The sequence below is a fragment of the Astyanax mexicanus genome, chromosome 19 (genome assembly GCF_023375975.1).
Source record: "Astyanax mexicanus isolate ESR-SI-001 chromosome 19, AstMex3_surface, whole genome shotgun sequence".
NCBI lineage: Eukaryota > Metazoa > Chordata > Actinopteri > Characiformes > Acestrorhamphidae > Astyanax > Astyanax mexicanus.
Genome location: NC_064426.1, coordinates 21,086,675 through 21,113,896, shown reverse-complemented (window position 1 = coordinate 21,113,896; position 27,222 = coordinate 21,086,675). Strand labels below are relative to the sequence as shown.

At 39.1% G+C, this 27,222-nt stretch overlaps 1 protein-coding gene across 2 annotated transcripts in view; it reads right to left on the bottom strand.

Annotated features, from left to right (window-relative positions):
* Window positions 1–6,992: 6,992 nt before the first annotated feature.
* map3k3 (mitogen-activated protein kinase kinase kinase 3) overlaps window positions 6,993–27,222 on the bottom strand; it is a 50,366-nt gene continuing 30,136 nt past the window's right edge. For both annotated transcript variants that reach the window (XM_022677230.2, XM_007251109.4), the window contains 9 exons: window positions 25,739–25,812; window positions 25,574–25,641; window positions 24,244–24,339; window positions 23,972–24,133; window positions 22,622–22,770; window positions 20,105–20,236; window positions 19,068–19,197; window positions 17,914–18,091; window positions 6,993–12,739 (listed from right to left, as the gene is read on the bottom strand). In XM_022677230.2, the coding sequence (XP_022532951.1) occupies window positions 12,511–12,739; window positions 17,914–18,091; window positions 19,068–19,197; window positions 20,105–20,236; window positions 22,622–22,770; window positions 23,972–24,133; window positions 24,244–24,339; window positions 25,574–25,641; window positions 25,739–25,812 (1,218 nt within the window). In that variant the 3' untranslated portion in view covers window positions 6,993–12,510. The remainder of the gene's footprint in view (window positions 12,740–17,913; window positions 18,092–19,067; window positions 19,198–20,104; window positions 20,237–22,621; window positions 22,771–23,971; window positions 24,134–24,243; window positions 24,340–25,573; window positions 25,642–25,738; window positions 25,813–27,222) is intronic.

The window sequence follows — 27,222 nt, the reverse complement described above, 5'->3', positions numbered from 1 at the left end:
GGAAAGATGAAGCTAAATCTGGAGAGATTAATCTAAACCTGGATAGATAAAGCTAAACCTGGAGAGATTAAGCTACACCTGGAGAGATAAAGCTAAAACTGGATAGATGAAGCTAAATCTGGAGAGATGAAGCTAAACCTGGAGAGATGAAGCTAAACCTGGATAGATAAATCTAAACCTGGAGAGATGAAGCTAAACCTGGTAGACAAAGCTAAACCTGGAGAGATAAAGCTAAACCTGGAGACTTAAAGCTAAACTTGGACAGACAAAGCTAAAACTGGATAGATGAAGCTAAAACTGGATAGATGAAGCTAAACCTGGAGAGATGAAGCTAAACCTAGAGAGATAAAGCTAAACCTGGATAGATAAAGCTAAACCTGGAGAGATGAAGCTAAACTTGGACAGACAAAGCTAAACCTGGAGACTAAAAGCTAAACTTGGACAGACAAAGCTAAACCTGGAGAGATAAAGCTAAACCTGGAGAAGTAAAGTTAAATCCAGAGACATAAAGCTAAACCTAGAGACATAAAGCTAAACCTAGAGAGATAAAGCTAAACCTGGAGATTTTAAAGCTAAACCTAGAGAGATAAAGCTAAACCTGGAGATTTTAAAGCTAAACCTACTAACAGATGCAAAACAACAAGTTGTGTATTGTGAAAGGTACAAAAATCTGATTAAAGTTGTATAGTGCCAACCTGAAATTAGCAGTTAAAATTGGGGAGCATTTATAGGTTACGTAACCAGTAGGTGGTAGTTAAGGTCTCTTTATATCATCAGTTTTCCATCAATCAATCAAGTGGTGAGCCGAAGTGGCGGTGGTCTGAGTGAACATTACAGTGTGAGGGGAATGCTAACAGTCCCTGTGGCGTGATGAAGTGTCTTCACTGTAAGTCTAGTGGTGATTTGTGGGGTGCGTAGGGTTTCTCCAGTAGTGGCAGGATTACAGCAGTGCTATCATTAACAACCAATCACAACTCTGAGAGGAGTTTTGAGGGGGTTGGTTTGGTTGCCCTAGAGGCAGTAACTGAGGTAATACCTTTCAGAGAATAAACATTCACACAGAGAGAGAGAAAAAGAGAGAGAGTCACGAAAGGTTGGCGAAGTTAAGAGTTCAAAGCCGCAAGTCAAGCCACTACAGTACTACCATTTTCCAAAACAAACTCTCTCTCCGCTAACTCCTTCCAGCTTTTCTCCTTTCTCAAATAACCCTAATTCTTCCTCTTTTTCCTCCTTCTTTTCACTCCCTTCTTCATCTCAAGTCACAGGACTGAGAGTAAGTCCAACAGCTGATTCATGTGTGTCTGCGGTGTGAAGGAGTGCTGGAGAACATTTGCTGAATGCTAATGCTGCTTCCACCGAGTGATCCTTAGCCAAAGCAAAGCCACGGCCAGACTACCAGACTACTCTTACTCCAGCAGGCCCCACTGTGTGTGTGTTGCACAATACGTCTGATGGGATTCTGTAGCACAGATATCCCAAAGCTAATCACATGTGGACAACAGCTATAGAGGTAATCTGGAATAACTATTTTCATGTAAACTTGTTGTAATATACGTTATTACTTAACATCAAAAACATTAAATATGGGGGAGCCGAGTGGTCCAGCGGTCTAAAGCGCAGGAGCAGGAGGTCGCAGGTTCGAACCCCAAAGCAAAATTGGCCCTGCTCCCTCTGGGTGGGTAGATGGCGCTCTCTCCCCACATCACTCCTACGGTGATGTCTGCAGCACAGGGCGTCTGTGGGCTGATGTACCGGAACCGAGTCGCTGCGCTTTCCTCCGAGCGCGCTGACTGCTCGGCAATGCTGCATCAGCAGCAGCTTGAAAAGAAGCGGTGGCTGGTGTTACATGTATCGGAGGAAGCATGTGTTAGTCTTCACCCTCGTGGTGTTTTGGGTCATTACTAGTGATAGGTGGAGTCCCATTGAGAAAATGGAAAAAATTTGAAGAAAAAAAAAAAACATTAAATATTTAAGGAAATACTAGAACCACTATAAAATACACTACAGTTATCTATTCTCATATAGCTTTGGGTTTAAAGCTAAACCTGGAGATATAAAAATAAACCAGGAAAAGATGGAGATATACAGCTAAACCCAGAGAGATGAAGCTAAACCCAGAGACCTAAAGCTAAAACTAGATAGATAAAGATAAAACCAGAAACCTAATTCTAAACCTGGGGTAATTAAGCTAAACCCAGAAACCTAAAGCAAACCTGGAAATATAAAGCTAAACCTGGAGATTTAATACTAAAACTGGATACCTAAAGCTAAACCAGGAGAAGTAAAGCTAAATCCAGAGACATAAAGCTAAACCTGGAGAGATAAAGCTAAACCCAGAAAGATAAATCTAAACACCAAGACCTAAAGCTAAACTAGCTGTTGAGCTTGTCTATATTCTCTATGGACTATTGATGGACTGGAAACGCCATTAAAGATATCAGTAAAACCTGAAGACATATGAATATAAATTTACTTAACGTCCAAGATAGCCCTTAAGCTCTGGTCACCTCATACTTAGAACAGATCTATTGACTCATTAGAAGGGGTCTGTGTATGGCAGGTAGATGTGGGTGTACCTTGTGTGCGGTTGATCATTCAGGTTGAATAGCGGGAATGCTGATGTATGAAATCAAATGACTCAGCACTGGACCGTCCAAAACCCCCGTCCAATCACAATGCACTAACAGACCTCCTGGTACACACACAGCCTGCTTCAATAGCCTGCCTAATGCTGAGGATGAATACTGGGTTGCCCCAGTCAGAGAGGAAATTGTGTACAGTTTGCACAGGAGAATAAAACCCTGTGGAAAGCCACAAGATTTGCCGTATTAACCAACAGTCACCACTGTCTCTGCATCATGATTCATCGCAAAATAAGGTAGTAAACACTGTAATTCACTGCTCAGCACTCTCGTTGTTTTCCTCTGTATACATCCTCCTAAGAATACTGTATTAACCAGAAACTATAATCAATCAAACAACTGACCATGCTAACTTACAGACACTTACTTACAAAAGCAGACACGCTCCATACAACAGGTAGAGAATAAATAAGCATGTGTGTGGTACATGTGTTCCTGTGAAATGGCTTGTAGGTGGTACATTGCAGTAATATGGTAATTTGGTCATTGGTGGTAAAAGTTTGAGAACCACTGATATAGACTATGTTGTGTTCCAGTTAGATTAAACAGTTCGCCTCCCTTTATCACTGAACACAACCCCCAGTGAGTGGAGATAGACATAGCGGAAAACAGAAGAGGAGCTGGTTAGTAAAAAGAAATAAAGACTCAAAACTCTGTGTATCATTTCGTTTATTTGATATTCAATAGGAAAATAAAATCAGAAAAAAAATATTATTTTGTTTTTCATTTTTGAATATAATACCAAAAACAAATAACGGACTGTATATATTTTTTTTATTTGATGATCTAAGCAAAAATAGGACATTGAAAAACGGACCAGGAGCTAAACTTTTTTCACCAGCGTCTTATTCGGATTTCTGTTCCAGCTTAAGTTGCTTACTGCAGTAACACACAGACAGTCATACTTACAGTCTTCCTACATCATTAAAAGGTTTATTTCCTTTATCATTGACTGGAATTGACTGTATTTATGTTCCTTTGGTCGCAAAAACTAAACTAAAATGCAGCAGAAAACCACCGTGAAGCAGTGCGTGCTCTTCCCACACGGCAGGCTTCTCGTGATGGGGGAAGAGAAGGCTAGGCTACTGGGGTGCCACCACAGCGAAAATCTGGACACTGTATTATCTAACTGCAACAACAGAGCTTTAATTAGCAGCAGGTTGGAAATAATAAGGGAGATAACTGACAGTAATCACAGCAGCCCTGTAACAGATCATGAGCGGAAGATGCTCCTTTTCCCTTGCACTGTGCTCCACTCTTAAACTGCAGCCCAGGCAGTTAGAACTACATTTCAGAAAGCATGATCAAAGGTCAAAACTGGCATCTGGGTGCAGAGTAAAGTGGACTGGGATGTGCTGATGCAGGGCTTTTGCGGATTTTGGGGGCTGATTTTCTCCCTGAATCAGGCCTAAATCCAAACCTGAAATCTGCATAGCATTAAAAAAAGATGGTTTAATTTGACTGGAGTCCACAGCTGATCAGACTGATGGTCCTCTTCCTCCAGAGCTTGAACTCCCATGAAGGTTAAACTGCATTACAGGGGGAGAAAAACACAGCAATAAAGCAGCAACAGCAAAGACAGACATTAGACCGTTTACACCAGTCACGTACAGGAACCTTTGTGTGACTCTCCTTCCATGTGACTTTAATGTGTCTCTCTCTCACTCCATCTACCCTTTTATTACACAGGGAGAAAGAGGGGAGGAGAGAAGGCATCAATTGAGCAGCTTCTTACTGTTATCACAATAGAGTCTATTCATAAAGTCAGTCTGTTATTTAGTGTTGCAGCAGATTTACACTGACTCCACACAGAGACAGAGACGGCCCTGCCAAGCGACTCAGCAACACACTGCTGCCCAGAGCAGGGTGCTCACATAGCTTACACACACACACACGCTCTTTTTAAAAAGAGTTTATCCTGCATTTGTTGGAGTACCTGTTTCTACTATCCAGGGGAAATGTAGTATGGACTTGATTGCATCCAGAAAGACGAGAGCATTAGTGAGATTAAGATTTTGGATGATCACTGCCACTGTAGCCTACACTTAGCCCCCATAGCAGCAAACACTGATAATCTGTGCTCCATTTAAATCCCTTCTAAATGAAGATTGTGGTGTCTGCAGTTAGTTTTTTTAGCCTCGTCTAATACGGCCACTGACAGTTTATGATATTCCGATCCTCGAGTTTGAGAGGTTAGAAAGGGTTGTGAACAAGGCTTTAAGGTAGTGTACTGAAATATCGAAAATCAACAGGAACACAGTGGAAAGTAACTAAACTATTGAAATCCTGTCTAAATGGTATGCGCTTGGTGGGAACCACTTTTTCTTCCGCCTGGGTCATCAGTGCATAATGCGTGAGCACTTCAGCTTAGTTTTTCTAAAGCATTGATTGTTTAATTGATAATGTAAAGTAGATTACATATACTAGATGTCATTAAATTTAAGTAATTGTGATAAAACAGCCGTGGTGAACTTTTGGTATTCATGAAATGTGTCTGTTTTTATGTACAATCAGTCTAATTTGCTTTAACTGTTAAATATGAACATGTTCAAATTGTCAGCTATTATTGTGGCATTTCTTTAATTATTTAACTAAAATTTAACCAATATTATACTGGCAATTTCAATTTGAGTACCCAGTATTATTAAACATGCAAGACTACATGCATAGTAAAATAAAATAAATTAGTAAATAATTTAGAATTGTTTTTTTATGAAGCTATGATTTGAAACACACTACATTTTAAGATTTACCAGACACATTAGGTGTATTTAAACAAAGTATCGGTATCGGATCGGCATTGTCGATACCAGCCTGAATTTTACCCGGTATCGGATCGGAAAAGGTATCAAACATCACTAGTGGAAGAGGAGTGTTGGAACTGCCGCTGACAAGCTCAGTTGAGGGGTACAAATGTGCTAAGGGAGGCAGTGAGATGCAGTTATTAGGGTCAAACAACGTTCTGATTAAAGCAGAGCACTAGTGACTAGATCAGGGAGAAAGTGGAATTCTCAAGAAGCAAATCAAGCAGCAAGGAGGGTACTAGAGCATAGGGATGTTGCAGGGCATGTGCAAAATAGGAGTGAAGGACTAGGTTCAGTTGATTCGTTGAAAGCATTCAGCAAGGCCTTATTACCAGAGAGAAGGCATATGGTTACAGGGTTTATTCGTGAGCAAGAAGAGGAAGTAAGTCGAGCAGAGTCAGCGGGGCGGAGTAAACAGGGGCAGTGGATGAGATGGGAAAGTGTAGAGAAGAAGTGAGAGCTATGGGCATTGAACGCAGGTAGAAGTAGGTGCTAGAGGTTTTGTAGCAAAGTCTGTCACAAGATTGCTGTCTGAATTCAGATTTAAAGGTCGTCTGCTGAGGACAGTCGTGAAAATGTTGCCGGAGGTAGCCGGAAGATTGAGTCAATAGTTGTGGCTGAGAAGAGCTAGGTGTTAGGTGGGGAAGGGAATGAGTTTGAAGGTGTTTCAACAGCGAGCTTGGAGGGCGGGGTGGGTCTGGGACACTAGATTTCACTGTTGAGCTTTCTGGAGGTGCCTGCCTGATGACCCCTGTGAAGAGCTTGCAGTATAGTTGGTGTTTAGAATATGGATGGGAGGGAATTGGCTGGGTGTGGATGCTAGGTTGGTTTTCTCACTGTTCTTGTAGTTCTTTGTCACATACCTTTCTTTAAAAGGCTGAGTACTTGGCATTTGAAGGCAATGGACCATGAACATAGTTTGCTGTGCTTCTGGAGCCAGTATCAGTTTGTAGCTGTGTTCTGCTCACGCAACCCTAGTGTGAACTATTGTGTGTTATTATTTTTCATGATGAAGTAGACAGTTCTAGTAAGAAAATACTGTCTGAAGCTCTGCTGACAAGAGCTGCCAGTCACTAAACTCAGCACGCTTTTTAATATAATTCTCTGTACATTTGTGTAGCATGTTTGCAGTTTATATGCATGCACTAAATATTGTGCACTTTATAATAGTGGGAGATTTTTTTATTGGCTACATTACATTATTTTTATGAACGATTATTTATTTTGTTACACTATTATTACTATTTTATAATAAAGCAGACACTTAAGTTAGGTAAGTTACTGCTGTTTACAACATAGACAAAATTAACATTTTATTTTGCTGAATATTTAAAATGGTTATATTTATAGTAAATAAAACTTTAAAATGTACTCTTACTAGTACATTGTTTCAGTAGTACATTTTTAAAATGAATAAAGAAAATATTTTGTTATCTCACCAAGAAAAATATCCTGAATATTGTGATATTATTTTAGGGCAATATCACCCACCCCTAGTTCAAACTTTCGATTAACACCCACCAATAAAAACAAGAATCACACCACAGAGCTTACGGTCATTTTATTGTAAATAACTTTGATACATTGGACTTTGCACTGCAAGTCCCACGTCAAGATACATATTCATATATATTTAACCTATTGGTTCGTGGTCTTTTGCTTACCCCAGGGTTTTCACAATTCACAACAACTTAAAAAAAAACTCTTAATTTGACCTTCCTCTAATGGTCGGATCTGCAAGACTGGAATCAACGTCAAGCTTTAGCTGCCTAAACTGTGTAGCAGCCATACTGCATCTCACTGGATCCATTAATAACTGTTCAGAGGAGTCAAATCTCTCTTTGGAAAGGGAGGGAGGGGAACAACAGGAAGAACAAAAGCAGACACTCATTGGTCAGAGAGTACGTGCCCGCATGATGGGCACCTGTCACTCAAACCCTGAGCTAAACAAAGTCGTCAAGCTGAGTGGAACTCCGTCCTCCGGCATTTACCTGCCCTGTAACCAGGGCAATATCCCAGCCCTTTGGGTCGCTCTGTATTTCAGCACTTTCACACTTATTATCATACTGAATCCCTCATGCTGGCACTGCATTACATGCAGTGAAGAGGTACATCACTTTCTAAAGCCTTCAAAAACTCTCACACACCTCTCTACAGTCTACATTACGCTACGCAATGGGTAATGCTATTAATAAAGTACTGAAAAATCCATCAGAAAACACTGGATCCTAACATTGTACAGATGTCTAATTTGAATTGAGAATGATATTGTTTTGACTACGAAATGCAACACTATACAGGCTTTGAATTTTGGTTGGAAATAAAAAGAATGGGTTAATTACAAAATCAATGTTGTACAGACGTTAAATTTAATTAAAACAGAAAAATAGGTTGGCGTCAAAACCCAACGTTGTGCAGATGCTGGACTTTAGCTTAAAATGAAAAGCAGTTTGATGTAAAAGCATAATATTGTACAGATACTGAGTTTTGATTGAAAAAAGGTGTGTTAAGGTAAAACCCCAAGTTGTACAGATGTTGTACAATTTTGTTTTAAAATAAAAATCGGGTAGCTGTCAAATCCTAGTGTTTGAAAATGAATGAAAATGAAAAAATGTATATTGTGCAGATGCGTAATTTGGGTCAAAAATTCTAATTGGTTTGACATCAAAAGCCAACATTGTGCAGATGTTAAATTTTAAATTAAAATGAAAAGTATTCAGTGGCCCAATATTGTGCAGATGTTGAATCTTGGTCGGTGCTGTTTCCTCTGAGCACACTGGCTACTCAGTAATGCTACATCAGCAGAAGTCAGCAGTTAAAACAATTGTATCGACAGAGATGTGCTAGTCTACACCCTCCTGGTGTTGGGGCATTACTAGGGATAGGGGGAGTGTGTGAGGTTATCGGCATAGCTAATTTTGGGAGAAAAGCAGGATAAAAAATGTGTAAAAAAATTTGGTTTGGATGCCAAAACCCAGTGTTGTGCAGATGTTGATTTTGTTTGAAAAAAAAATCATGTCGTCAAAACTTATTGTTATGAATGCACAAAAATCATGGAAATCATATCATCTGTCAAAAATCAACACATACAGGGCGCTGAGTGGTCCAGCGTCTAAAGCGCTGCCACTATGAGCTGGAGGTCGCAGGTTTGAACTCCCGCTCATGCAGCTTTGCCATCAAGCTGCCGGGGCTCAGAGGGAGCACAATTGACCTTGCTCCCTCCGGGTGGGTAGATGGAGTTTCTTTGAGCTGATGTATCAGAACCGATTCGCTGCACTTTCTTCCAACTCGGCAATGCTACAGTAGCAGCTTGAAAAGAAGCGGTGGCTGGCTTCACGTGTATCGGAGGAAGTATGTGTTAGTCTTCACCCTCCTGGTGTGTTGGGGCATCACTAGTAATAGGGGGAGTCCTATTGGGCTGGGTAATTGGCTGAGCAAAATTGGGGAGAAAATGGGGAAAATAATAATAAATAATAAAAAAAAAATTAACACATTCATTTTGGTGACTTAAAATATCACTGCATGATATAAAAATAAAAATATTTCAATGAATGTTAATATTTTTTGCCATGACGTTGGCATGCAATGTTTTGGAAGAAGTTGGATTGCACCGTCAGCTGTTGTCAGTATTCTATGTCTGACATTAAATGTTCCTAATAATTCCAGGTAAGCTCCTGAATATTGCAACCCAGACCAGGATGGCTAAAATCGATTTTGTCCTCAGTTTCACTGATCTTCATCGATCTTATCTTAATCTGAAAAATGTGAGAATAAAATACAGAAGGCATAATGGTTTGCTGGTTAATAAAAGTCTTAAGTCTCACTCTTCTCACTCTCTCTCTCTCTATGACCACACACATACACAAACATACATATACACACAAACAGGTTTCTACCTCTCGCTCAAATCAGGGACAGGGTAAAGCGCCTGAGTACGAATTCCACTCAGAAATGCACTAAAATGCTGTAAATCTCTGCAAAACCAGCTGCTTACAAGATTTAATTCACTTTTTTTTTTCTTCTTTGGTCTCTAACAATGTCTCATCTCATATTTCACATTCCACAAGACATCAAATCTATTTCAAATAGTCTAGAGTTCATATATAAAAATATATATTTATACATGAATATTTGTGTATATAAAAAGACAGCTAAGCCCTAGGATATAAATAAAAGGGTAAGAGATTTCACATTATGAAAAAAAAAGGTAAAATAGGAACAAAACAATTTGGTAAATACAAACAACATTCATTTCACAAAAGTGCATCTGATGTTTAAAACACTGTCAAGCTTAAGGCACGCTTCTATACACGCGGCGTTTCCTGAATCTCCTCCACTTCAAACTCTAATGTGCTTTCCAAGCCTTAAATCTCCTTAGAAAAACTAAGCAGATATTTGGTTTATTTTGAGTTATAGTAGCTGCTTCTACAGCACTCTAATGGTGCTCTCTACAGACACGAACACAACGCAGTGTGGCCTAACTCTAAAAAAAGGCACAAAGCCCCGATCAAAGTCCTGACCAATATAAATACATATATATCTGAACATCTGAGACCTTCTCAAAGTATAATTCTCAGGCACAGTAGGACAGAGTTTCTTGTGTAACTGAAACTAAATACCCCGACACAGAGAGCGTTTAGTCTTTTAGGAAAAGAGTCTTCAGCTGCAGCAACTGAACAAGCAGGAGTCAATTACCTCCAACCTACCATCACTACAGTATGTGGTGAAACTGAACCAGTTCTGGCATGACCGAAACCAGAGTCAGTCAATTAATCAATCAAGACCTCTTTCAGACATACTACCTCTAATAGCAACTTTATTAGATGTGGGGAAAAGTGAGAATGTAGTTGCACAGATTGCTTTACACTAAACTAGTGTAATTTTTGTACAAATGGATAAAATAATGTCCTTTAAGGTTAGGATGTTGTCACTGAGGAAAAGGGGCTTCAAGAAAGTCTAAGTTGTTGGACGGTGGCAGTATGTGTGTAATGGAGAGGGAGTAGTTAAATAGCTTTTAGATCTTGCAGCTATCATAATACAACATTATACCAAACAATTACTAATGTAGAAACACTAAAAACAGTCTTAAAGGAGAACTCTGGTGTAAAATGGACTTCTGAAATACAGAGCTTTTAGCCAATGCTCCCAACAGGCTTACAATGCTAGTGATAGGGGCATAGAGATAAGTCTGGAAGCATGAACGAATAGGTAGGATAGGAGAATTTCTGTGGAAATTCTGTGGAAATAAATGTGAATAATATTATAGGGATATTTTCAGCATTAGCTGGAGCTCCACTATCTTACCTATTCGTTCATCAGTCAAATTCTCGTAATTTAATTTCAAGATATCAGTGCCCTGAGAACTACCTAATGATACTGTGTGTATAAACAGTCTTTATTTAATAAAGTGTCTGTGCACTTTCAAAGATTTCAGTGTCTTGTTTTAAATGTCGGCACCTTCAGAATTCTACCAATGGAGTGTGGAGCTACTTTGAGCTTGTTAATGGTGTAAAAATAGTGATTATCACTAGCATTAAAAGCCTGTTTGGAGCATCAGCTAAAAGCGTTGTATTTTGAAGATTGTACTCAAGATTGTACTCGATATCGTGTTTCACTAGACCACAAGTCAATTTCACACTGGATGTATTCCTTAAGATCTGATAGGTTCTCCTTTTAAGTCATAGGATTTGTTGTGAAAAGTTCTATATAGGTACATAGAATGATCATTTTGTATTCAAGATGCCAGACCGCTTTTGTACCAGGTGCTGTGCCTCTCACACAGAATCAAACCCCACCCACCACAGATCCTCTGCCCATCTTCCAGTTTTTGTAACATGCCTTGGACTAGTTTCTCACTCTCCACAACAGATTACATCCAATAATAAATATATATATATATATATATATATATATATATATATATATATTATAACTCTAACTGCATCCATTGCTGGAGCTGCTTACACCTGAATATATTAGATCTGTGTGGATGTATAATCACTTTATACTGAATTTAAAATTCATTTAAAACCTGTCTGACCAGTGGTAGGATGGTCCCCCTGTGTATGTTATATGTTTAATGTTTTCCTGATTCTCTGTCCTGCGGTCACATTCTGTAAAGCTGCTTTGTAACATCGCTTGTAAGAAGCGCTGTACAAATAAATTAGATTTTATATGAAATCAATATCACTGCTGTCATGCAAAGACTTTAAATCTTCACATCAGCAACTTTTCAATCCAAGTCATTTTGGATCCAAGTCATTTTGGAGCATTTCTGTTTGTCAATTCATTTTTAAACTCTGACCAAATGTAAAGAACAACTACTAGCTTCACATTATGTGAAAAAGTGAAAAGCAGCTAAAATTGAGATACAAGGTCTTTGCGTGACAGCTAAGATGCTGTAAGAGAAGTGCTGCACTGTGTCCCAGAAGAGGTGTGGCATCAAGAGTTTTGCCAACTTGCAAATGTAGAGGCAGTATGTGTGAAACAGGCCTTGTTTCAAGTCAAATGTTAAGAAACTAGCAAAACTAAGACACTTCAAACCATAAGCTCAAACAATACTGGCTGCTTCTTCTTCTTCACCGTCTTCTGTAACAGAGATCGTCTGCTTCCTAATTTGGACGGACTATAAAATAAGCATTTGTGATGAATGACCTCATGCAGTCAGAAGGTCAGCAAACTGCACTAACCTAGTGCTAAAGATCTGAAGGTCTAGCAGCTTGTGTTCAGAAGGCACAGACGGTAATTTATATTAAAAAATCCACTAAGAGGCAGCTCTGATGACTAGTATTTTCCTGACACTCACTGTACCTGCTTCAGCACTCACCCCCTGCTGTTGGAGTGGACGCTGAAAGACTGCCCTCGACTGTCCGGTTTTAGAACTGAAGCTAGTTACTGCTGACCACTGCATAATGGTAGGTGCTACATTTGTGGTGTTTGGTGCTTTTTGATCATTACTACCTCAAGTAAGTCTTTGGACTGGGCAGCTCGCCATTCAAAGGTTTTTGGCTTCAAAGTGGCTCTGGTGCAAGTGTCCAGCTCTAGGTGATTAAAGAAAGGGCTCCTCAGCAGAGGATCTGTGAGAAGGGGTGTCTGAGCAGCTCTTCTGCACTGGGCCTGTGCTTGGCTTCCACAAAGATACGGCGGATGAAGTCCCGTGTCTGCTCTGAAGTGTGTGAGGGCAGGATGGGGTTAGTAGGCTGAGTGGCTATTTTAAAGATGGCTGCCATGGCCTCGTATTCTGCCCAGGGGGGCTTCTCCGTCAGCATTTCCACCACAGTGCAGCCGAGGCTCCTTTAAACAGAAAACAAACAAAAAAACAGGCATATGTGAATATACTGTACATATATAACACAAAAAAATAATTACATATAGTTTTAAAAATTGCATGGACCATTTAGGCCAACTTAACCTACCTTATTTTTTGCACTATAAGGCACACCGGATTATAAGGTCCACTATCAATAAACATCTGTTTTCTGGTCTATTTTTTTTATACATAAGGCGCACCGGATTATAAAGTGCATTATAGGACACTAGTAAGGAAAAGGGGTGTTGCCATGTTTTTCTCCTAATTCAGCAGGTCTTGCCTTAGCTAAGCTACATAAACTAAACAAAACTAATTCTTATAAAAAAAACATTTTATTTTAAAGTCAAACAAGCACTGTTTGTTAATCTACACAGATTTATTTCCTGAAAACTGTTTATTTGGGTGTGTAAAGCACTTTTGTTTATTTAAAGTAAGCTCAGATTTCCAGATTTCCACTAACACTGGGTGCATTAGCATTAGCGACTAACCACTAGCACTAGCCATCCAACAGCCAGGGAGATATTAGCTTCGACCCACGTAGCTTGTTTTAACATGATAAATGCGCAGGCTACAGGCCGATAATACTCTCTGAACGGCGAAAGAGCTAGCGCTTAGCGTGGTTAGCAGCTAATGCTAATGTTGCTGGAGAGCTAAACTGAATCTCCTGTATAACGCTGCACTTCGACAGAGTGGCTTTACTGCTCCTTACAACCTGACTGGTAAAATTCATACATAAGGTGCACTGACGATTTTTGGGGAAATGAAAGGATTTTAAGTGCACCTAATGGTGCAAAAAACAAGAGCCCATGGTGATGCATGTGTCACAAACCCTTTAAAAAAGAGAACGTTCTCAGTCAACTTAACTCAACAAGTCCCTAAGTGAATATATTTACGTTATTAACTAGACAGCAGAATTTATGATTCCATTTATCACACCTAGTCTGCCAGATCTTTGTGACCTCTTGGATGAGTTGTTGCTGCACTCTTGGGTTAATTCTGTTAATTTTTTCAGTGCTCATTCTGCTGGACCTCTCGGCCGCCTTCGACATGGTCAACCACGACTTCCTCCTAACTATACTTTCAAACATGGGGATCTCAGACAATGTGCTGTCATGGTTTAGATCATACCTCACTGGGCGCTCGTTCAAGGTGTCGTGGCAAGGACAGCTGTCCTCCCAATCCACTGGGGTTCCCCAGGGTTCGGTACTGGGTCCCCTTCTCTTCTCAATATACACTGCCTCTCTTGGTCAGGTTATCCACTCACATGGCTTTTCCTACCATTGCTTTGCTGATGACACCCAGCTATACCTGTCATTCTCACCTGAAGATAACTCAATCTCTGCACGGATATCGTCGTGTCTCTCTGACATATCCTCTTGGATGAAGGAGCATCACCTTCAATTAAATCTCTCAAAGACTGAACTTCTGGTTATACCAGCAAAACCATCTTTTCAACACAACCTCTCTATAAGCATCGACTCTCTCTCTCTCTCACCGACAAAGGTTGCTAGGAACCTGGGTGTTATGGTTGATGACCAGCTCTCCTTCACGCACCATGTGGCCTCGGTTGCTCGATCCTGCCGCTTCGCGCTTTATAACATCAGGAAAATTAGACGCAACAGGCCACCCAACTCCTGGTACAAGCAGTCGTCATCTCACGCCTCGACTACTGCAATGCCCTGCTAACTGGCCTCCCGGCCTGCGTAGTAAAACCACTCCAAATGATCCAGAATGCAGCAGCACGTCTGGTCTTCAACCAACCAAATCGGGCACATGTCACCCCGCTGCTCATTGAGCTCCACTGGCTACCAGTTGATGCTCGCATCAAATTCAAAACTCTTACAATCGCCTACAAGGTGATGACAGAACAGGCTCCTTCCTACCTGCACTCACTCCTGAAGGCTTACGCTACCTCCCGGCCGCTGCGCTCCTCCAATGAACGTCGCCTCGCTTTGCCAAACACTCACACAAAGCAATCCAGACTGTTCTCATACAGAGTTCCCCAATGGTGGAACAAACTACCTTCCACTACCAGATCAGGAGAATCTCTCGCTATCTTTAAGAGACTCCTGAAGACAAAGCTCTTCAAAGAGCACTTACTCTCCTAACACCTCTAACAAACTAACTACTTCTAACTCCATTTCCTTCTTCCCCTCCCTCACTTCTCTATCCCTTTATTTCCCTTCGACCTCCTTTAAGCCCTATCTAAAAATGGGTTATCTAAATTCCTATTACTTTTGTACTTCATTATTGTAAGTCGCTTTGGACAAAAGCGTCTGCCAAATGAAATGTAATGTAATGTAATTCTGGTCAGCCAGCCACTCCTGGAAAGGTTCACCACTGTATCACATGTGGACAGTGGCTCTCACTGTGGTTTGTTGGGAGTCCCAAAACTTTAGAAATAGCTTCATAACTTTTTCCAGACTGATAAATCTCAATTACTTTCTTTCTCATTTGTTTCTGAATTTCTTTGAGTTTGCTTTTGAGTATTCTTTGGTCTACTTCGCTGTCTTCGCTCTTGCTTCACTTTTACACACAAGGGCATGTAGGTTCGGATTTTTTTTCCTGCCTTAAAAACGAAAACCTGTAAAAACTGCATTTTGTATTTATACTTGCATACTTGTGTTGTCTTTGATAATATTTTATAATTAGTTTGATGATCTAAAACTGGTAAAAAAAATAGGAAATCATGAAGGGGCAAACACTTTTTCGCACACACATATTATATATATATATATATATATATATATATATATATCAGATCCACAGGGTCGATCAAATAGCGGCCCTATTTGAGCATGGAGGCCGCACAGGAATGTTTTGGTGGAAACTTTCCCCAGCAGAGCTGTTGACAATTAACGGGTGTTTTTGCTGGCGGCAGCACTGAGCACTAAACAGCGGGAGCGAAAGAGATCCGAGTATATGTCTGTGTCAAATAGAGAGAGAGCGAGAGTGTATGTGTGTATGAGTACAAAGGGATAAGAGAATTGACAGACCTCCTCTACAAAAGCTTCAACAATCTTTCCCCACAAAGATCCCTCGAGATTCCAAAAACTCGGAACATTCCGGACCACTGTTATGAGCTGACTGACTGGCTTTCGGCCAATTATATTCCCTCCGCTGAGGGGCAGTGTCCAATCAAGCTGCAAAGGGGAATCCCTGGGCAGCAGGTAAGCTCCTCCTCTTTACAGAAAGATTATGGTTCTGTCGTTAATGTTTGACCTTTATTAATAGCCCCATTCCACTCTTAAAAATAGATTTTTTTTCCACTTCAGGAATCTTTATTTGGCTTTGCTTTGACTTTGAACCTTTAACAATGTCTCTCTCTCTTTCAAAATGTTCTGCCCTTCATTTTTTTCCATTTCAGTTCTCACAGTTATGCAGGCTGCTTCAGTAAAAAAAGAGTTATTACATCAGATCGGGCTCATAACTAATGAATTCGCTCATTCAGCTGGTGCCCATAAGTAATTTTCATTCCTTTCTCAGACAGATAAGTGGAATTTTCTCTCAATGTTTCACTCTTACTTCATCAAAGACGTACTTGTATGGGCAAGCTCTGCTTCCTTACCCTTTATAGTATGGTATGTTCTAACAGGCACTTTTAAGGTTGAAAGTTAAAAAGATGGAAAATGTTAAACCTTCTAAGTTTTAGTAGAAGTAGTGTTTCTGCTACATATATTTTTAAAGTACAGCCGCTTTAAAATGTAATAAAACTTAATAAAATCATAATTACAAGACTCTACAGAGGGCTTTACATTTGAAATGACATACTGGAAGTGTGAAAAAAGGAGAGAGAGAAATAAGGAGGACAGGTAGAGGAAAGAAGAGAGAGAATGGTTGAACAAACTAGCAAACATCAAGCAAGATTGCAATGTAACATAAAGCCCACTGCACACTGAAGGTGGCACTGTTTATTTCTGAATCTTATATCTCTTTTCTGTGTGAAAATTATTTGCACATAATCACTTTCACATAAAGTTCTATTCTTGTCAGTTTCAGAATGTCAGAACGAGCCGTTTAGGGGCTCTGTCACTTTTACAGAAATAAGCTGTTGCTGGCTATGTCATGTTTACACTGTGCTAAATGGCAAAACTGTGATAGAAATACAAAACTCATTATTTGAAAGTAGTTACATCTTTTTCATCTGCTGACTTACCACAAACCCACCCTGACCTACCACAGATCCCTCCCTCAGACAAAGTCTGCTGGCTAATCCTGCTCTGTACATTTTGGTTCTAAACCAAAATGACTGAAATGGGGTTTCTTCAACTCAACTCAAATCAAATCAAATTTATTTGTATAGCGCTTTTTATAACTGGTGTTGGCACAAAGCAGCTTTACAGAAACATGATCACAGGACAAAGAATCAGGCAAAACATTAAACATAGAAAATACAGAATACAGAACCCCCAGTGAGCACGGAGGCAAGGAAAAACTCCCTCAGAGCTGCAGGAGGAAGAAACCTTGGTAGGACCAAGATTCACATTTAAGGGGGGACCATCCTACCCATGGTCAAACGGCTTTTAAATTAATTTTAAGAAGTCATTTATACATCCACATAGGTTTTATATATTCAGGAGTATAGCAGTGCCACTAATGGCTTGGATGTAATCTGTAATCTGATCTAGAAAGATGGTGCCAGAGTGGTTATATGAAGGTTTCCTAATTATGACTTTACAACTAAACGGCTTATAGAAGCATATGATTCCTTCCACCTAAAACTTTTTCAGCTGATTCACAGAAAACGAATTAGATGAATGTTTTTTTGTTTGCACTTGTAGTGTTTACAGGGGCAGCCGTAACCCAAGTGGAAATTACAAAAGCACGCAAAAAGAGAGTTATGCATAATGCAAAAAAATTAAAAGATGAACCTGTCGTTTTTATCTAGTGATGGGTTAGAAAAATTCTACAGTAAACACACAGAAGATCTGTGTAATTTCCCTTATTTTGAACTGATAAATCACATCATATCTTCCAAATGTTAACATCATCCAGACGTTCACATCAGCAACAACTGACAGAGCACTCTTTGGGCCCACCCAACTACAAAAGGTCATTTACACTCCACAGTTCTCTCAACTATATAACAAAATAAGTTATACTGCAAACTCTAACAGGGCTAAAGGTGCTAAAAACTTTGTGAAAACTTTAAACTTACCAGACATCAGCTTTGCGGCCATATCCGTCCCCACTAATGACCTCTGGACTCATCCAGTAGGGAGTCCCAGTCACTGAGCGGACGCCTGTACTGGACATGCAGATGGTCTGCAGGCGCTTGCTGGCCCCAAAGTCTCCGAGCTTCACGTTCCCTGCAGAATCTCTCAGGATGTTGGCGCCTAAACACACCAAAATCACATATCAGAAAATGAGAGAGAGTCCATCTGTATTTTTAAACTGATAAATTAAAATGCACAGATATGAAATAAGTTAGAGCTCTTTATCTCCGGGGTCGATTTTTTTTTCTCACAAAAAACAGCTTACATGGCATTCATTTATACAAGAAACCACAACTAGACATTTTAAAATGAATGAAAAAATGATAAAAAGAGACCTTTAAAAAACTATAGAATTAAACAATGATTTTCTTCAAACAAGTATAACCTTTACCACTGTACCCAAATCTACAGATAACAAATAAGCTAAAACATATATTGAAAGAAACAAAAAATAAATTAAATTAAAATAAATGTGATGCACTTTGCATTGCATAAAGCCATAAACTAAGTACAATTCTTACAATCTTATTGCCTTAAATGGGTCGTGGGAGTCTCCAAGAGATTAAACTCTTGATAGTCAGAGATAAAGGTCAGAAAAGGATCCTAAACTTCATGGAATATTTTTTTGTTTTCATTCATTGTGTATCTCATTTTCTTTAAATGTAGACAGCTAATTAAATCTTTCAACCAGAGAATGGCTAACAATGTGAGCAAAAAAAGCAAAGATTTCATTATTTGGGGAGAGTAGGAACAGCTTTCTACTAGAGTTTGGAACAGTGCTGTGAGAATTTGATTTCATTCAGCAACAGAAGTTTTGCTGAGGTCAAGATACTGGATGATCACAGCCCTACTTCAATCCCAACTGTTAGGGGGCTTTATAAACTTTATAAACCTCTAGCAACAGGTAAAATGAGAAAGGGGAAACAAATCATGAATTTCAAGTGATTTGCTGTTAAATTCACATCATATAGTTAAGTGAAACAATACAAATCATTTATTTGTACAATTAATTGTATGAGGTTAGGTAGAATTTGGGATGGGATGTAAATATATATAGACCACATGTGGAACAGAGGCCACATGCAGATTCCTATACCTTTGATGTCTCTATGGACGATCATGTTGCTGTGCAGGTAGGACATGCCCTCCAGGATCTGTCTGGTATACTTGCGGGTCACATTTTCCGTCAGGGCCCCATAGGCCTTAAGCTGGTCCTTGACTGAGCCCTGGAAAGAGAGGTGTGGTCACAAACATGACTGCACAGAAATCAACCTAAAACTAGCTAAAAATAAATAAATAAATATAAATAAAAAACACATTTCTGATATAAAATACACATTATTATTATATATTTTTTTGAAGTTAGTAGATACAGACATTTGTTATGGGCTTTCTAAGCTTTTTTCTGTGGCTTTCTATCGCGCCTATCAATAATGGAATTGTATAATACCGATATATCATATATGATATCAGTTTATATAAAGAAAAATATTGTGATACCTCCATCTCTTAATAATTATTAAATGAAGATCAAAAATGATCTTAGGCCTTATAATAATTTGTGCCATATAGTCCGTAAAATACGGTACTGTATTTAAGCACAAGTAAACAAAACTGTAATTCTTAAAAAAAGAAAAACAAACAAGTGCTGGATGTTAATCTACGCAGATTTCTTTTCTAAAAACTGTTTATTTGGGTGAGTAAAGCACTTATTTACAGCAAGCTTAGATTTCCAATATTTTAGCACGATTAGCAGCAGCAGTGCTAGCCATGGTTAGCAGCAGAGCTGGCAGCGGTTAGCAGCACTAAGCACTAGTAAACTCTACCTGAGAGCTCTACACTGTGTTCCGGTAAGCCTGGGCGCTATCAGCTGAGTCATATTAGACTACAGTCTAATATACTCACTTCTAAACAGTGAAAGAGCTAGCGCTGCTGTTTGGGGCTAATGCTAATACTGCTCCAGCCTCGGTGCTGGAGAAACTTCACTGAAACTTTTTTATAACGCTGTACATCAGTGGAGTGACTTTACTGCTTCTTTTTAAGTGCGCCCTATATTGTAAAAAATACGGCATGTCACAAAGAAATGAAAAGGTTTGATGGGGTTTTGCATGACTGAATGTAAGCAGGACTTACCCCAGGCATGTACTCCATGAAGATGGTAAGGGTTTTCTCATTGTGGTCCCTAAGGCAACCGTAATACTGTACAATACGCTCGTGATGAAGGTTCTTCAACAGCTGAATCTCGCACTCCAGAGTGCTGACCTCCTGCAGGGAGACAGCAGGAGAAAAGGAAGAGACTTTAGACTTGAGTAGAGAACAGATACTATGTCCTTGAGTTCAAACTCAGGCTTTTGAAAAAGGAAGGGGCATGTTCAGAGCATAGTGCACGAGAGGCCATGTGGATAATGGAAGAAAACAACACTGGAAAAAAAGCAACACACACACCACACCACCACATACTGTATGTCTGGAGTCATTTCCTTACAGTATTGAGGGGAAAATGACCACTTAGAGGATGCACTGAACAGTGTGCTGTTGTTATAAAGTGCTGGCATGAAGTGTTGAATACCAGCAGGGAAAGAGCAAGTTCAAGTTATTTTTTAATGGTTTCTAACACTTTCACATGAATTTAATAAAATAATGCATTCAGTATCACTTATAATGTTTGGGACCAGTTTAGTCTCTTTACAATCTGTCTGTTTTCCAGCTAAAATATATGAGCTTTACAGGGCTAGCATAGTAACAATAACTAAGGTTGCTGGCTCACTTACCCTTAGCATTTATTTGTTTACAAAAAGGCGGATTAGTAGCACTGCTGAGGTATCTTTATGATTAGAATACCACTACAGAAGTAAATATATAACTAAATGAAAATGCTAAGGTAAATAGTTTTCTAAAGTGCAATTAAACACAGTGGTTTCAATGCAATGAGCAGTGCAGTGCAGTCCGCGCAGTAAACAACGTTTCGCGGATATGAGTGGCGAGCGATGCACATAGAGCGTTCAGTATGAAAACAGATCATCTGGCTAAAAAAACTCAGGTTAAACTGCAACTGAACAGCCTTTTAGCTCAAACTCAAGGAGTATATTTTATAGTCAGGTCGGATCGAGGTTGAATCACGTTCTCAACTCGAACAAACCACTCTCCTCTTGCAGGTCTCTGTATGATTGTTTTAGTGTGCACTGAGTCTGTTTTAATCAGACCAAAATGCCAAAATAGTGTGAAAACTCCTTAAATTTCACTCACATGTGATCTGAGTAACACTGTGAGGTCCACTTATGATTAGAATAGCACTACTGGTGTAGATTAAATCACTTAATTGTAATGCTAAGGTAAATTTAGGATTAGTAGATAGAGATAGCTTGCTATATGTGTAATTAAAATAGCTCAACTGAGGGAAATGTATTGTGCATTGCTTGTATGACTTTATTAAATGTGTTCAAAAAAGGATTTATATGTCCAAAAAATCTATTCCATTTCAATGCATCCCTAAAGAAAATATTTGCATGTGTGAGAGTGCAAGTAAGAGAACATGTTAATTGTGTAAAAGTGTCCTCTACTTCATTTACTCTCTTCTAAAACTCACAGTCCCAACCCCCCTTTCACAAACACACTCTTTCGCAGAGATACAGGAAGTGACAGTGCATGTTTTTGCAGTGGCAGACAGGAAAAGATTTAAGAGAGTGGGGGGAGCAAACAAGAGTGACATGGACAGAGCAAACCAGAGAGAACAAAGAACAGAAAAGAAATGTTCTGGCAATCTCACGGCCCCTGTTTATAGTCCAAATGTTTAAAAAATAGTTTAATAACAGCCGTTTCCAATGACCCTTAACTCATAAACTAACAGAGAACCTACCAGCTGGCCCAAAATATGTGTGCACACATGTTTTTATTCCATTTGTTCCCCACATGGACAGTGCCAGACCTCATGGGAACATTTTACAGGGCTTACTTCAAAACAAAACGTTTTAAGCTTAGGACTAATGAAAATACAGTCTGTAGATGTATGGTGTATATATGCACACCAACAATACCGTGCAGAGGTTTTAGGCACCTCAGCTCATTATTTAAAATCACTTAAAATCATTAATTTCTGTAATAAGAGAACTTGTAGTGTAAAAACTCTAGATTATTTTAAAACGCATACAGATGTTTACAAAATTTTGGTCTGGATCCCTCTATTTGGTTTTGTACATGTCTTTCTTCTATTACTTCTGTGCTTTTATACGTGATATTAACACTTTTCTTTTTTTATTCATTACATTTGTCTTGTTTCTCTGCCTTCCTGTTTTATTGTTGTTTGTTTGTCCTCTTCTCTCACTCCCTCAATAATAATAATATATATATATATATATATATACACATACACACAAAAATGAATGTCTTTCATTTATTCAATTTGCAAACTTAGTGCAAGCCATTGTCTAAAAAAAAAAAAAAAAAAAATATATATATATATATATATATATATATATATATAACCTCCTTTGGTTACCAAATATGATCATATATGATATGATACTATATAAATAATACTTGACTCCATGAGGAAAGACGCTTGGAGGTGTTTTAATGAACACAGTGATATAATACATATAATTTCTGCATAACCATTTTTATATGTGTGCATGCTAATTCTAATAAACATACCTTGCTGGTTTCAGGACTTGCTGGGTCAAACTGGACTTGTTTGGCTGCCAGTTCCCGGCCGGTGTCCACATCGTAGCACAGATACACTCTACCAAAAGCTCCCTGCCCCAACAATTTCCCCCTCCGCCATGTCACTGGTGCCGTGGGGGCTGGACACACACACACACACACATTTGAGATAAACACACAATAGCCACTAATGATAAACAATGAAGTGACATGTAATTACAGGCACTATGTAGCAGCACACTATGCACATTATACCCACAAGTAGTGATTGACCAATATATTGCCATTTTGTGGCCATAATCAAATGTGTGCTGTAGCAGCTGAAATGTATTAATAGTGTGTAAATGACTAGTCCATGTTGCATGCAATCATCCTGTGGGGTATTATTGCATGGTATTCTAAAATAAACAGTTTGGTATAACTATTTAATATATAATCTGGTGCACTATAAGGCGCACCAGATTATAAAGCACACTATCAATAAACGTTTTGTGGCCTAGTGGATTATAAGGCGCATTTAAGCGGCACTAGGAACAGGGGTGTCACAATGTTTTCCTTCTAAAGCTAAGCTAAGTTAACAAAATTTTAATTCTTGGGTCAATTAGGACAAATGAGCGCTGGATGTTAATCTACACAGATTTCTCTCCTGAAAACTGTTTATTTGGGTAAGTAAAGTTCTTTCATTTATTTACAGTAATCTTAGTTTTCCAGATTTCCACTAAGGCTAACCTCTAGAACTAACCACAATTAGCGCTAGTAAATGCCAGCTGATTGCACTACACTGAGGAACCCTGAGTGAGTGTTCCGGTAAGCCAGGGTGATATTAGGTAGCATTTTTTTCCACAAAGCTTGTTTTAACCTGATAATCATGCAGACTATATGCCGATGTACTTGCCCAATGAAGGTTACTGTTTAGCGCAGTTTGCGGCTAATGCAAATGCTGCTCCAGCAGTGCTAGCCAGGGTTAGCAGGGAAACAGGGAAAGATGGCTACTGCTAATACTGCTTCAGCCTTGGTGCTGGAGAAACTTCACTGAAACGTGTGTTTAACGCTACACTTCAGCAGAGTGGCTTTACTGCTCCCGGATTATAAGGCACACTGGCAATTTTTGGGAAAATTAAAGGATTTTAAGTGCACCTTATAGTGTGAAAAAAAGTTCTGAGTACTGAACTATTTTATTTTAGAATGCTGTAATTTCAGATGGCTGGACAGAGACACTGTAGACCTGAACCAGTGGGTAAAAATCTGCCAGTTTGCTTTTTAATATGCAGTATATTTAAGGCAGGTTGTAAAATAAAATATATGAAAGTATGTAATTGATTAAAGGCATGATTCTAATACATTTATGAGGAACTGGGCGATCCTGGGGGCGGAGTCTGGACTGGGCATCCACAAGCTGCCAGGTGCCGAGACTTTCCTCACTGCCGTTGAGAGATCTGCGGGACGGCACTAACGTAAACAGGTTTCCCTGGGGGCGCCGTATCCTTGGAAATGTACGTCGTCCTGAAAATGAAACGAGATTAGTAAGTGCAAATTAAGTTATACACAGGACACAGGATACACAGTGTTTCAGGATTTTTTTTCTTTAAACAATGAGTGTGAGTGTATCTTACCCTCACTGTGGTCTTTATGATGCAGGGAGACATGGTATCTCCGTGGATATGTTCCTCCTTTCCCAACAATCTTGTCATATACATGGTTTTCCCGATCTGAGGGGATCAGAAAGAAAACAAATACAGAGAAACAGACTTTAGGATGTTATACTTAAGATATTATACTAAGCATCTAGGATCATGATCAATACCACTCACTGTGCCCTCCACTGTGGGTGGTAAAGACTTCTATTATGTATTTTGGACCACAAGTGAAAGCATGGATTGAGGAATTTTAAATGTCCGCAAGACTGTGTTATTCATTTGGCATCCACTATAAGGCCTCATTCAAATTGAGATAATTCACTCACAAGATAACACCTTTTGAAAAGTATTTCAAAAACAGTTTTTAAATATTAGTCTCATTTATTAATATTTCAAATATATATTTTTTACGCAGCCACACAGCTTTTCGAGCATAAGCGGCCTGTTTAAAGTTATGCCGCAGCTTCCCAATCAGATTTTGACTAGGCCACTCCAAAACCTTCATTTTGTTTTTTTTTTGAGCCATTCAGAGATGGACCTGCTGCTGCAGAACCCAAGTACAACTGAGCCTAAGGTCACAAACTGGAGATTGGATATTCTCCTACAGGTCCTAAAGCAGCCCCAGACCATCACCCTGCCACCACAATGTTGACTTTCAGTATGATGTCTAGATGTAACAGGACACAGAAGGCATGTAAGGTCTGTAGTTCTTTAAATGTCATTCTGAGTTACTTTGGGACCTCCTGGATGAGTTATTCATACCCGTTTGAAGTAATCACTCCTGGGAAGGTTCATCAGTGTTTCACTGTGGTCCGCTGGAGTCTCAAAGCCTTAGAAATGACTTTGAGAGTTTTTCCAGACTGATTAAGGTCAATGACTTTTCTCATCTGTTCCTGAATTTCCTCAGAATGAGACATAATATGTTGCTTTTTGAGATATTTTATCCTGCTTGTAAGTCAAATTCTATTCATTCTACAAGTCTGGCAGTAATCAGACCTGGTTGACGCTAGTAAAACTGAACCAGCTTTTCTTATTTACTCAGGATATATTTGTGTAATTGATGATCTGTAAGTAACTGTCCTAAGGTAACACTTTATGATCAACTTACATACAGCAATCCCATTACATTCAGCAGGAAAGTGTACTGCTACTTATTGCAACTGCATTATTCCTTATAATATATAAAACATTTACTGGTTAAACATTTATTTATTGTATTACATGCTATACATTCATTCGGACTAGGCAGCTAGCAGTCAATTAGTCGCCTCTGCATCAGTTGCCATGGCAACATCTCTGCACCCACCTGCACAGTCCTGCCTGTTGTCAGGATAACTCCTGGCTCTGTGCATGCGGGATTTCCTGAGGGAAGGACTAGGGATAAGAAAGAAAACAACAGATAAATTCTATCATCTATCATTCATTGTTTAATGCTGAGGAATGTTTGTGGGACTGCAGTGTACAGTCTAACCTGTCTGAGTTGCTATCAAGTGATTGGCAGCTCCCAGACACAGAGTTTTCAGCACTGCTCCACGGATCCAGGACCTAAAATCAGAGTAGATTTCAGATTTCAGCTGTGTATGTAGTTGCAAAGCGTAATTTACAGTAAAGTACAGTGTCTTCTAAAATGAGCCATATGATGGAGTCATGTAAAAAATCTTTTTTTACATTTTAAACATATAGTTCTGGAAAATTTAAGAGCCCACTTTAGTTTCTGAATAAATTTATCTGATTTTGCTATTTATAGGTATATGTTTCAGTAAAATGAACATTATTCTATAAACTAATGACAACAATTCTCCCAAATTCCAAATAACAATATTGTTATTTAGAGCATGTATTAGAAATGGCTAAAAAAAACAAAGAGTTAAGAGTTCAGAAATCAATATTTGTTGGAATAACCCTGGTTTTTAATCACAGTTTTCAGGCATCTTGGCATGTCCTCCTCCACCAGTCTTACACACTGCTTTTGGATAACTTTATGCCACTTCTGGTGCACAAATTCAAGCCGTTCAGCTTGGTTTGATGGCTGTGATCATCCATCTTCCTCCTTCATTATATTACAAAGGTTTTCAGTTTGGTAAAATCAAAGAAAATGATAATTTTTAAGTAGTCTCTTATTGCATTTCAAAGCTGTATAGACATGTGATCTTCGTTTGAACAATATTCAGAAATTGGGGTAAAAGCACCCTTATGTAAACCTCAGACAAAAGTATAGCTTGCTCTTCATTGTTTAAGCTATTGGGTCACCATGCCCAGATGCAGAGAGCTTTCTGAGGCCTTGAGAAAGAAGTCTGTAAATGCAGATGTACATGAATGAATTTATATTAGCTAGTTCCGTCTGGATATATAATAATCTACAAATTAATTATCTGCCAATATGACCAGATCAATCAATCCTAGCAAGTTTAGCCCAAGATCAGACCACAAGTGTCTCATGGTGCCTACAGGGAGCTCTTGTTTGTTTGTACTATTAGAAAGAGACTACGTTTACGTTCACATTACAAGCCACATTTCTCAAATCTGATTTGAGAAAAAAACATTATATTTGAGAGACGACTCGTAACTTTATAAAGGGAAATGGATGAGTTGGCAGCAGAAATGGAGTGGAGAAACAGGAAACAGCTGGTTCATGTTCAGGTTGAGGAGGTGAAAAAAGGCTAGGTGGTTTGCTTTTGCTGTTTTTGCAGCTATAGCTGCACAGCTGCACCAAGAGATGTGTGAGTACGAGAGAGAAGCACGCAGTGCATGCGTAACAGTACATAAGACGCATGAATTCTACTTAATTTGACCGCTCACATTCATGTGGCATGTCCATAGATTAGATACGTATCTGATTTATGACCACATATGATTTCGCATGTTCACACAGCCATGAAAAAAATCAGATCTGAGTCACACTGAGCAAAATTAGATTTGAGTCAATTCAGCCTGGTATTGTGAACGTAGCCTAAA